This window comes from Oncorhynchus kisutch, linkage group LG14, assembly GCF_002021735.2.
Source record: "Oncorhynchus kisutch isolate 150728-3 linkage group LG14, Okis_V2, whole genome shotgun sequence".
NCBI lineage: Eukaryota > Metazoa > Chordata > Actinopteri > Salmoniformes > Salmonidae > Oncorhynchus > Oncorhynchus kisutch.
Genome location: NC_034187.2, coordinates 2,608,387 through 2,621,821, shown reverse-complemented (window position 1 = coordinate 2,621,821; position 13,435 = coordinate 2,608,387). Strand labels below are relative to the sequence as shown.

General features: G+C 48.1%; 1 protein-coding gene across 1 annotated transcript in view; it reads right to left on the bottom strand.

Moving 5' to 3' along the window:
- alms1 (ALMS1 centrosome and basal body associated protein) overlaps window positions 1–13,435 on the bottom strand; it is a 37,440-nt gene that overhangs the window by 10,061 nt on the left and 13,944 nt on the right. The window contains exons 8-9 of the mRNA XM_031787584.1: window positions 8,550–10,325; window positions 3,064–3,179 (exon numbers count right to left, since the gene is read on the bottom strand). Coding sequence (XP_031643444.1) covers window positions 3,064–3,179; window positions 8,550–10,325 — 1,892 coding nt within the window. The remainder of the gene's footprint in view (window positions 1–3,063; window positions 3,180–8,549; window positions 10,326–13,435) is intronic.

The following is a 13,435-nucleotide window of genomic DNA, read 5'->3' as shown; positions in this document are numbered from 1 at the left end:
ACTATCGTAGTCACTCAATCCCACTACAGGTACTATCGTAGTCACTCAATACCAAACACCCACTACAGGTACTATCATAGTCACTCAATACCCACTACAGGTACTGTCTTAGTCACTCAATACCCACTACAGGTACTGTCTTAGTCACTCAATACCCACTACAGGTACTATCTTAGTCACTCAATACCAAACACCCACTACAGGTACTATCATAGTCACTCAATACCAAACACCCACTACAGGTACTATCATAGTCACTCAATACCAAACACCCACTACAGGTACTATCATAGTCACTCAATACCAAACACCCACTACAGGTACTGTCTTAATCACTCAATACCCACTACAGGTACTGTCTTAATCACTCAATACCCACTACAGGTACTATCGTAGTCACTCAATACCAAACACCCACTACAGGTACTATCATAGTCACTCAATACCCACTACAGGTACTGTCTTAATCACTCAATACCCACTACAGGTACTATCGTAGTCACTCAATACCCACTACAGGTACTGTCTTAGTCACTCAATACCCACTACAGGTACTATCATAGTCACTCAATACCCACTACAGGTACTATCGTAGTCACTCAATCCCACTACAGGTACTATCGTAGTCACTCAATACCAAACACCCACTACAGGTACTATCATAGTCACTCAATACCCACTACAGGTACTGTCTTAGTCACTCAATACCCACTACAGGTACTGTCTTAGTACCTGTAGTGGGTATTGAGTGACTAAGACAGTACCTGTAGTGGGTATTGAGTGACTAAGACAGTACCTGTAGTGGGTATTGAGTGATTAAGACAGTACCTGTAGTGGGTATTGAGTGATTAAGACAGTACCTGTAGTGGGTGTTTGGTATTGAGTGACTAAGATAGTACCTGTAGTGGGTATTGAGTGACTAAGACAGTACCTGTAGTGGGTATTGAGTGACTAAGACAGTACCTGTAGTGGGTATTGAGTGACTAAGACAGTACCTGTAGTGGGTATTGAGTGACTATGATAGTACCTGTAGTGGGTGTTTGGTATTGAGTGACTAAGACAGTACCTGTAGTGGGTATTGAGTGATTAAGACAGTACCTGTAGTGGGTATTGAGTGATTAAGACAGTACCTGTAGTGGGTGTTTGGTATTGAGTGACTAAGATAGTACCTGTAGTGGGTATTGAGTGACTAAGACAGTACCTGTAGTGGGTATTGAGTGACTAAGACAGTACCTGTAGTGGGTATTGAGTGACTAAGACAGTACCTGTAGTGGGTATTGAGTGACTATGATAGTACCTGTAGTGGGTGTTTGGTATTGAGTGACTAAGACAGTACCTGTAGTGGGTATTGAGTGACTACGATAGTACCTGTAGTGGGTATTGAGTGATTAAGACAGTACCTGTAGTGGGTATTGAGTGATTAAGACAGTACCTGTAGTGGGTGTTTGGTATTGAGTGACTAAGATAGTACCTGTAGTGGGTATTGAGTGACTAAGATAGTACCTGTAGTGGGTATTGAGTGACTAAGATAGTACCTGTAGTGGGTATTGAGTGATTAAGACAGTACCTGTAGTGGGTATTGAGTGATTAAGACAGTACCTGTAGTGGGTGTTTGGTATTGAGTGACTAAGATAGTACCTGTAGTGGGTATTGAGTGACTAAGATAGTACCTGTAGTGGGTATTGAGTGATTAAGACAGTACCTGTAGTGGGTATTGAGTGATTAAGACAGTACCTGTAGTGGGTATTGAGTGACTAAGACAGCACCTGTAGTGGGTATTGAGTGATTAAGACAGTACCTGTAGTGGGTATTGAGTGATTAAGACAGTACCTGTAGTGGGTGTACCTGTAGTGGGTATTGAGTGACAAAGATAGTACCTGTAGTGGGTATTGAGTGACTAAGATAGTACCTGTAGTGGGTATTGAGTGATTAAGACAGTACCTGTAGTGGGTATTGAGTGATTAAGACAGTACCTGTAGTGGGTATTGAGTGACTAAGACAGTACCTGTAGTGGGTATTGAGTGACTACGATAGTACCTGTAGTGGGTATTGAGTGATTAAGACAGTACCTGTAGTGGGTATTGAGTGATTAAGACAGTACCTGTAGTGGGTATTGAGTGACTAAGACAGTACCTGTAGTGGATATTGAGTGATTAAGACAGTACCTGTAGTGGGTGTTTGGTATTGAGTGACTAAGATAGTACCTGTAGTGGGTATTGAGTGACTAAGATAGTACCTGTAGTGGGTATTGAGTGATTAAGACAGTACCTGTAGTGGGTATTGAGTGATTAAGACAGTACCTGTAGTGGGTATTGAGTGACTAAGACAGCACCTGTAGTGGGTATTGAGTGATTAAGACAGTACCTGTAGTGGGTATTGAGTGATTAAGACACCTGTAGTGGGTGTACCTGTAGTGGGTGTTTGGTATTGAGTGACTAAGACAGTACCTGTAGTGGGTGTTTGGTATTGAGTGACTAAGATAGTACCTGTAGTGGGTATTGAGTGACTAAGATAGTACCTGTAGTGGGTATTGAGTGACTAAGACAGTACCTGTAGTGGATATTGAGTGACTAAGACAGTACCTGTAGTGGGTATTGAGTGACTAAGACAGTACCTGTAGTGGGTATTGAGTGACTAAGACAGTACCTGTAGTGGATATTGAGTGACTAAGACAGTACCTGTAGTGGGTGTTTGGTATTGAGTGACTAAGATAGTACCTGTAGTGGGTATTGAGTGACTAAGATAGTACCTGTAGTGGGTATTGAGTGACTAAGACAGTACCTGTAGTGGGTGTTTGGTATTGAGTGACTAAGATAGTACCTGTAGTGGGTATTGAGTGACTAAGATAGTACCTGTAGTGGGTATTGAGTGACTAAGATAGTACCTGTAGTGGGTATTGAGTGACTAAGACACCTGTAGTGGGTGTACCTGTAGTGGGTATTGAGTGACTAAGATAGTACCTGTAGTGGGTATTGAGTGACTAAGACAGTACCTGTAGTGGGTATTGAGTGACTAAGACAGTACCTGTAGTGGGTGTTTGGTATTGAGTGACTAAGATAGTACCTGTAGTGGGTGTTTAAAGAGTATCTCTCTCTTGATCTCTTCTATGCGTTGTCTATCCTCCGTGTTGAGCTCCAGAGTTTCACACTGCTGCCCCGACACCTTCAGCCTCAGCCACTCTGGGGGTTGACACAATCAGGGCAAGTTGGGATACAAACATCAACATGTATGTTATAACCTGGGAATGATCTATAATTAGCTATTTTTTTAAATAATTTGTATTTATCCAGAGTGTCCTGGGAACATTGGTGGGGAAAAGTACCCAACTGTCATACTTGAGTAAAAGTCAAGATACCTTAATAGAAAATGACTCAAGTAAAAGTGAAAGTCACCCGGTAAAATACTACTTGAAAGAAAAGTGTACAAGTATTTGGTTTTAAATATCCTTAGTATATTTAAATATACTTAAATATATTTATATATTTGAAAGTAAATGTAATTGCTAAAATTTACTCAAGTATCAAAAGTAAAAGTAGGCTAAAAACCTTTTTAAATTTCTTAAATTAAGCAAACCAGACAGCAACGTGTTCTTCTTTGGTTTAATTTACAGAAAGCCAGGGGGCACTCTCCTACACTCCATTTACAAATTAATCATGTGTATAGAAAGTCCTCCAGATCAGAGGCAGTAGGGATGACCAGGGATGTTCTCTGTTTAGTGAGTCCTCCAGATCAGAGGCAGTAGGGATGACCAGGGATGTTCTCTGTTTAGTGAGTCCTCCAGATCAGAGGCAGTAGGGATGACCAGGGATGTTCTCTGTTTAGAGAGTCCTCCAGATCAGAGGCAGATCAGAGGCAGTAGGGATGACCAGGGATGTTCTCTGTTTAGAGAGTCCTCCAGATCAGAGGCAGTAGGGATGACCAGGGATGTTCTCTGTTTAGTGAGTCCTCCAGATCAGAGGCAGTAGGGAAGACCAGGGATGTTCTCTGTTTAGAGAGTCCTCCAGATCAGAGGCAGTAGGGATGTTCTCTGTTTAGAGAGTCCTCCAGATCAGAGGCAGTAGGGATGACCAGGGATGTTCTCTGTTTAGAGAGTCCTCCAGATCAGAGGCAGTAGGGATGACCAGGGATGTTCTCTGTTTAGAGAGTCCTCCAGATCAGAGGCAGTAGGGATGACTGGGATGTTCTCTGTTTAGAGAGTCCTCCAGATCAGAGGCAGTAGGGATGACCAGGGATGTTCTCTGTTTAGAGAGTCCTCCAGATCAGAGGCAGTAGGGATGACCAGGGATGTTCTCTGTTTAGAGAGTCCTCCAGATCAGAGGCAGTAGGGATGACCAGGGATGTTCTCTGTTTAGTGAGTCCTCCAGATCAGAGGCAGTAGGGATGACCAGGGATGTTCTCTGTTTAGAGAGTCCTCCAGATCAGAGGCAGATCAGAGGCAGTAGGGATGACCAGGGATGTTCTCTGTTTAGAGAGTCCTCCAGATCAGAGGCAGTAGGGATGACTGGGATGTTCTCTGTTTAGAGAGTCCTCCAGATCAGAGGCAGTAGGGATGACCAGGGATGTTCTCTGTTTAGAGAGTCCTCCAGATCAGAGGCAGTAGGGATGACCAGGGATGTTCTCTGTTTAGAGAGTCCTCCAGATCAGATCAGAGGCAGTAGGGATGACCAGGGATGTTCTCTGTTTAGTGAGTCCTCCAGATCAGAGGCAGTAGGGAAGACCAGGGATGTTCTCTGTTTAGAGAGTCCTCCAGATCAGAGGCAGTAGGGATGACCAGGGATGTTCTCTGTTTAGAGAGTCCTCCAGATCAGAGACAGTAGGGATGCCCAGGGATGTTATGTTGAGTGTGTGAATTAGACCATTTTCCTGATAAGCATTCAACATGTACGTTTGGGTTTCGGGGAAAATGTATGGAATAAAAAGTACCCCATTTTCTTCAAGAATGTAGTGAAGAAAAAAAATGGTCAAAAATTATAAATAGCAAAGTACAGATACCCAGAAAAACGACTTAAGTAGTACTTTCAAGTATTTTTTTTCCTTAAGTAATTTACACCACTGCCTGGGAAATAAATGCAAAAATCAGAAATGCCCATTAAAAGTGTTTAAAATCCCCAAAATGGTCACAAGGCCAAGGTTCTCCCCAAATAAGAGGGAGCTGCACCACTATGTAAAGATACCTGCCTCCCTACACTAACCACTAGGCTATCTGCCCCCCCTACACTCTAACCACTAGGCTACCTGCCTCCCTACACTAACCTACCTGCCCCCCCTACACTCTAACCACTAGGCTACCTGCCTCCCTACACTAACCACTAGGCTACCTGCCCCCCCTACACTCTAACCACTAGGCTACCTGCCCCCCCTACACTCTAACCACTAGGCTACCTGCCCCCCCTACACACTAACCACTAGGCTACCTGCCCCCCCTACACACTAACCACTAGGCTACCTGCCCCCCCTACACTCTAACCACTAGGCTACCTGCCTCCCTACACTAACCTACCTGCCCCCCCTACACACTAACCACTAGGCTACCTGCCCCCCCTACACTCTAACCACTAGGCTACCTGCCTCCCTACACTAACCACTAGGCTACCTGCCCCCCCTACACTCTAACCACTAGGCTACCTGCCTCCCTACACTAACCACTAGGCTACCTGCCCCCCCTACACTCTAACCACTAGGCTACCTGCCCCCCCTACACTCTAACTACTAGGCTACCTGCCCCCCCTACACTCTAACCACTAGGCTACCTGCCCCCCCTACACACTAACCACTAGGCTACCTGCCCCCCCTACACTCTAACCACTAGGCTACCTGCCCCCCCTACACTCTTAACCACTAGGCTACCTGCCCCCCCTACACTCTAACCACTAGGCTACCTGCCTCCTCTACACTCTAACCACTAGGCTACCTGCCTCCCTACACTAACCACTAGGCTACCTGCCCCGACTACACTATTAACCATTAGGCTACCTGCCTCCCCTACACTCTAACCACTAGGCTACCTACCTCCTCTACACTCTAACCTCTAGGCTACCTGCCTCCCTACACTAACCACTAGGCTCCCTGCCCCCCCTACACTCTAACCACTAGACTACCTGCCTCCTCTACACTCTAACCACTAGGCTACCTGCCTCCTCTACACTCTAACCACTAGGCTACCTGCCTCCTCTACACTCTAACCACTAGGCTACCTGCCTCCCTACACTAACCACTAGGCTACCTGCCCCGACTACACTATTAACCACTAGGCTACCTGCCTCCCCTACACTCTAACCACTAGGCTACCTACCTCCTCTACACTCTAACCTCTAGGCTACCTGCCTCCCTACACTAACCACTAGGCTCCCTGCCCCCCCTACACTCTAACCACTAGGCTACCTGCCTCCTCTACACTCTAACCACTAGGCTACCTGCCTCCCTACACTAACCACTAGGCTACCTGCCCCGACTACACTATTAACCACTAGGCTACCTGCCTCCCCTACACTCTAACCACTAGGCTACCTACCTCCTCTACACTCTAACCACTAGGCTACCTGCCTCCTCTACACTCTAACCACTAGACTACCTGCCTCCTCTACACTCTAACCACTAGGCTACCTGCCTCCTCTACACTCTAACCACTAGGCTACCTGCCTCCCTACACTAACCACTAGGCTACCTGCCCCGACTACACTATTAACCACTAGGCTACCTGCCTCCCCTACACTCTAACCACTAGGCTACCTACCTCCTCTACACTCTAACCACTAGGCTACCTGCCTCCTCTACACTCTAACCACTAGACTACCTGCCACCCTCTACACTCTAACCACTAGACTACCTGCCTCCTCTACACTCTAACCACTAGGCTACCTGCCTCCCTACACTAACCACTAGGCTACCTGCCTCCCCTACACTCTTAACCACTAGGCTCCCTGCCGCCCCATAATGAGTACATCAGTTGTATATGACTTAGTTAACAGGGAGTTCCAGTGTACTGTAAGCAAGACTTTGAGACATGCCTTTATTTGCATTAGCTTACTTTATTCCAATCTGTTCATAATTCAGTTGATCATAACTAAGGGGAGTTTTTCTAGGCCCAATGGCTGTTTCCTCGTCTCCTCATGATGCTGCTGCCTGCTTTCACCACTGTTCTCAACCCCAGCTTAAATCAATACAGCTTACTGTTTCCTAGAAATCTGCCTTTTTTATTTCAGTTTCGGGATCATTTAACTTCAGTGATGTCGTACGAGACCAGGCCTCAGCTCACCGGGCTTGTGTCAGACCAGGCCTCAGCTCACCGGGCTTGGGTCAGACCAGGCCTCAGCTCACCGGGCTTGGGTCAGACCAGGCCTCAGCTCACCGGGCTTGTGTCAGACCAGGCCTCAGCTCACCGGGCTCGTGTCAGACCAGGCCTCAGCTCACCGGGCTCGGGTCAGACCAGGCCTCAGCTCACCGGGCTCGGGTCAGACCAGGCCTCAGCTCACCGGGCTCGGGTCAGACCAGGCCTCAGCTCACCGGGCTCGGGTCAGACCAGGCCTCAGCTCACCGGGCTCGGGTCAGACCAGGCCTCAGCTCACCGGGCTCGGGTCAGACAAGGCCTCAGCTCACCGGGCTCGGGTGGGATAATGGTGGGATAATGTGCCAATCTGCTTCTACCTGGTGGGATAATGTGCCAATCTGCTTCTACCTGGTGGGATAATGTGCCAATCTGCTTCTACCTGGTGGGATAATGTGCCAATCTGCTTCTACCTGGTGGGATAATGTGCCAATCTGCTTCTACCTGGTGGGATAATGTGCCAATCTGCTTCTACCTGGTGGGATAATGTGCCAATCTGCTTCTACCTGGTGGGATAATGTGCCAATCTGCTTCTACCCGGTGGGATAATGTGCCAATCTGCTTCTACCTGGTGGGATAATGTGCCAATCTGCTTCTACCTGGTGGGATAATGTGCCAATCTGCTTCTACCTGGTGGGATAATGTGCCAATCTGCTTCTACCTGGTGGGATAATGTGCCAATCTGCTTCTACCTGGTGGGATAATGTGCCAATCTGCTTCTACCTGGTGGGATAATGTGCCAATCTGCTTCTACCTGGTGGGATAATGTGCCAATCGGCTTCTACCTGGTGGGATAATGTGCCAATCTGCTTCTACCTGGTGGGATAATGTGCCAATCTGCTTCTACCTGGTGGGATAATGTGCCAATCTGCTTCTACCTGGTGGGATAATGTGCCAATCTGCTGCTGCTCATACTGTGGAATTGCATTAGTGCCACATTGGGGAAAATATTGTCATTTCCCATGTCTTGTCATATTTTTTTGGGGGGAGGGGGGGGGGTGTAAAGTGTTCCCGGGACAGTTACCGGTGTTAATCCCTACCCAATACTTGTGGTAAGCAGACCCTAGGTAGGTACTATTAGTGCATCACACTCCCAAATGGAGCCCTATTCCCTACTTAGTGTCACTACATTTGCTCAGAGCCCAATAGGCCCTGGTCAAAAATAGTGCACTACAGAATAGGGCTCCATTTGGGTCGAAGCCTTGGTAGTGGGTTAGTTACTGACCTCTGGCTCTGCTTTCCTCCAGGTCTGCTGTGGCGGTACTGGCTCGGCTGGATAGGGACGCCACCGTGGCTGGGGACTCATTCTGGAGCAGCCTGGCTACCCTGGCTGCTAGAGAACTGCTGCTGCTGCCACCATCACTCAGAGCATCTCCACCCTGATCCCCACCGTGGGCCGGCTCAGACAGACCTCCACACCCCTGCTCAGAGCCCATGGGACAGGAGGACGAAGAGGACGAAGAGCTTCCCTCTTCTGGAGCCATCTGCACTTCTGTGTGTCCTCCTCCCACTGGTGTTGTTGGAGCCTGCTGCAGCTTGCCAATGCCAGCATCACCCAATGAGGGACCAGGTTGGCTGACCGGCATAACTGACAACAGCACAGGGCCAATCCGCGTGTCCGAGAGGCCAGCACTGCAGCCCTCAGGCTCCGCCCTCCGCACGGATTCGGTCAGGAGGAAGGTGGAGCTACTGCCAGAGATGTCCTGTGGTGGTCTCCCATAATGCTCTCTGTGCTCAGAACTGTCCTGTGGTGGTCTCCCATAATGCTCTCGGTCTTCAGAACTGTCATTTGATCTCCCATGATGCTCTCTGTCTTCAGAACTGTCCCTTGGTCTTCCATGATGCTCTCGGTCTTCAGAACTGTCATGTGATCTCCCATGATGCTCTCTGTCTTCAGAACTGTCCCTTGGTCTTCCATGATGCTCTCTATCTTCAGAACTGTCCTGTGGTCTTCCATAATGCTCTCTGTCCTGTAGTAGTCGCCCAGACTCCTCTCTGGCAGGTGTGGACTGATGCTCTGCTTCTCTGGTTAGCCTGACATGACCTTCCCCGTTGTAGGCAGAGCTCTCCCTCTCCTTATCCGTCTTCCTAACTGCCGGCAGCATGGAGTCAGAGGAGGAGCGGGCCCAAAGCAAGGAGGAGTGACTCCTTGGGTCCCCCACCCCGGCCCCACCAGAGGAGGAGGTGAAGGAGGAGTCCTGGAATACCTCCATCTTCCTCCTGAGAGAGAGGAGCAGGATGTCGTCGTCAGAGTGGAGGAGGTGGGAGGAGGCGCCAGAGGTGGAGGACCCACCAGACACAATGTTTTCAGCCCGGCCCAGCAGAAGCCTAATGTCCTGCAGAGTCTGGGAGCCTACGAAGGAATCATCAGGATTACTACGATCCATGGTGGTGTTAACCTGGGGACAGGACGCTACTGCACTGTCTCTGTACTGAGACAAGACGTCTCTGTTCCTGTATAAACTGTCTCGGTCTCCATCTTTGTAATGAGATAAGCTGTTTTTGACCCTGTCTCTGTACTGAGATAAGCTGTCAGCACTGGACTCAAGCCTCCCTGCCAGCTCTATAGCAGCCTGGGTAGAGACATTCACTCTGCTGTCTCTCTGATGTTGTTCAGTGGACTGTAGGTCCGGAAGCAAGCCAGGGTACTTTTTATTTTTGGACTCTGGTGCAGGGAGCTGGTAGCTGTGGAGGTCAAGGGGCTGGGTGGACTGTGGTGCAGGGGAGGATGGCTGGAGGCAGTGAGGATCCTGCTGGGAGTCCTGGAGCACTGTGTTCTCCACTGAGATATCCAGGGGGCAGAGGGCCATCCTCAGACTGCCCTGGCTGGGAAACCTGTCTCTGTCTGGTCCCGGAGAGGGGGACAGGCAGCTCCTAGTGTTCTCTGCCTGGCTCCTTATGGGATGGAGATGGAGGCTGTCCACACTGAGAGGTAGAGACATGCTTGAAGCCACAGACAGCAGGCTGGACCTGGAGAACTCTCCTTTATGAGGGCTGTCGCCTGGGAACACCACGGAAGAGGAGAGGATGTTACTTGGGTCTAATCTTGAATGCTGATTGGTTAAAACCTCATTTCAGACAGTGTCTATTCCACAAGTTGTCACCGGTTAAATCTATGATGTTAAAATGCCTATTTACTCTGTTCCATCTGACTGTACAATCCACTGTCTCATCAGCCCAGCCAGGCAATTTATAAACTTGGTCTCCACTATATGGAGACGGAGGTCAACTAGTTTGAAGTGTTTCCAGATTCAGTTTGAAGTGATTGTGTTAGCTGTGTTGTTGGCTAGCTCCTCTGAACAACAGTGTCCTGATGAGAGAGCACATTTTCTATACCAGGTGAAACCGGGCCTCATTAGCTCATTGTTATGGATGTATCCACATAAATGTCACTAGAAAACAGCTTCAACAAATGCAGCTACTTTGCTGTTATTCTGGCAACGCTGTCTGACGTGACTGTAAATTAGCCGTAGTTGGCTAGCTAGCAAGCAAGGGATAAGAACGTTACCAGCCAGTCTGGCAATGGAACATTTAGAACGAACTACTGGGTCGTGTCCATAGATACAGACTGAACGACTGGGTCGTGTCCATAGATACAGACTGAACGACTGGGTCGTGTCCATAGATACAGACTGAACGACTGGGTCGTGTCCATAGATACAGACTGAACGACTGGGTCGTGTCCATAGATACAGACTGAACGACTGGGTCGTGTCCATAGATACAGACTGAACGACTGGGTCGGGTCCATAGATACAGAACAAAAAGACTGAACGACCGGGTCTCGTCCATAGATACAGAACAAAAAGACCGAACGACTGGGTCGTGTCTCTGGCAACTGAACCAATAGAACGAAGGACCAGCTGGCTTGGGAAGCAACGCTATATTTGTTTCAGGACCATTTCTGGTGGAAGGATGAAATAATAAGAATTAATTCATAACACTGCCCTTTAGGATGGATGGATGGTTACCTACCAACCTACCTACCAACCTACCTACCTACCTACCTACCTACCTACCTACCTACCTACCTACCTACCTGCCTGCCTGCCTGCCTACCTACCTACCTACCAGCCTGCCTGCCTACCTACCTACCTTCCTACCTACCATCATAAGGCTGCCCTTTAGGATGGCTATGGATGGATGGATGGTTACCTACCCACCTACCTACCATCAGAAGGCTGTCCTTTAGGATGGTTACCTACCTACCACCAGAAGGCTGTCTTTTAGGATGGTTACCTACCTACCAACCTACCTACCTACCAACCATCAGAAGACTGTCCTTTAGGATGGTTACCTATCTACCATCAGAAGGCTGTATTTTAGGATGGTTACCTACCTACCATCAGAAGGCTGTCTTTTAGGATGGTTACCTACATACCTACCTACCTACCAACCTACCTACCATCAGAAGGCTGCCCTTTAGGATGGCTATGGATGGATGGATGGTTACCTACCTACCTACCAACCTACCTACCTACCAACCTACCTACCTACCTACCTACCTACCAACCTACCTACCTACCAACCTACCATCAGAAGGCTGCCCTTTAGGATGGTTACCTACCTACCTACCATCAGAAGGCTGTCATTTAGGATGGTTACCTACCTACCTACCTACCAACCTACCATCAGAAGGCTGTCCTTTAGGATGGGTTACCTACCATCAGAAGGCTGTCTTTTAGGATGGTTACCTACCTACCTACCAACCTACCTACCAACCTACCTACCATCAGAAGGCTGCCCTTTAGGATGGCTATGGATGGATGGTTACCTACCTACCTACCTACCAACCTACCTACCTACCATCAGAAGGCTGCCCTTTAGGATGGCTACCTACCTACCTACCAACATACCTACCATCAGAAGGCTGTCATTTAGGATGGTTACCTACCAACCTACCTACCATCAGAAGGATGTCATTTAGGATGGTTACCTACCTACCTACCAACCTACCTACCTACCATCAGAAGGCTGTCATTTAGGATGGTTACCTACCTACCTACCTACCAACCAACCTACCATCAGAAGGCTGTCATTTAGGATGGCTACCTACCTACCATCAGAAGACTGTCCTTTAGGATGGCTACCTACCTACCATCAGAAGACTGTCCTTTAGGATGGGTTACCTATCTACCTACCAACCTACCTACCATCAGAAGGCTGTCCTTTAGGATGGCTACCTACCTACCATCAGAAGACTGTCCTTTAGGATGGGTAACCTACCATCAGAAGACTGTCCTTTACGATTGTTACCTACCTACCAACCATCAGAAGGCTGTCTTTAGGATGGGTTACCTACCATCAGAAGACTTTCCTTTACGATTGTTACCTACCTACCAACCATCAGAAGGCTGTCTTTAGGATGGGTTACCTACCATCAGAAGACTGTCCTTTAGGATTGTTACCTACCTACCAACCATCAGAAGGCTGTCTTTAGGATGGGTTACCCACCTACCATCAGAAGACTGTCCTTTAGGATGGGTTACCTACCATCAGAAGACTGTCCTTTAGGATGGTTACCTATCTACCATCAGAAGGCTGTCTTTAGGATGGTTACCTACCTACCTACCATCAGAAGACTGTCCTTTAGGATGGTTACCTACCTACCACCAGAAGACTGTCCTTTAGGATGGTTACCTACCTACCATCAGAAGACTGTCCTTTAGGATGGTTACCTACCTACCTGCCATCAGAAGACTGTCCTTTAGGATGGTTACCTACCTACCTTCAGAAGACTGTCCTTTAGGATGGTTACCTACCATCAGAAGACTGTCCTTTAGGATGGTTACCTACCTACCTACCATCAGAAGACTGTCCTTTAGGATGGGTTACCTACCATCAGAAGACTGTCCTTTAGGATGGTTACCTACCTACCTACCATCAGAAGACTGTCCTTTAGGATGGTTACCTACCTACCATCAGAAGACTGTCCTTTAGGATGGTTACCTACCTACCTGCCATCAGAAGACTGTCCTTTAGGATGGTTACCTACCTACCTTCAGAAGACTGTCCTTTAGGATGGTTACCTACCATCAGAAGACTGTCCTTTAGGATGGTTACCTACCTACCTACCATCAGAAGACTGTCCTTTAGGATGGGTTACCTACC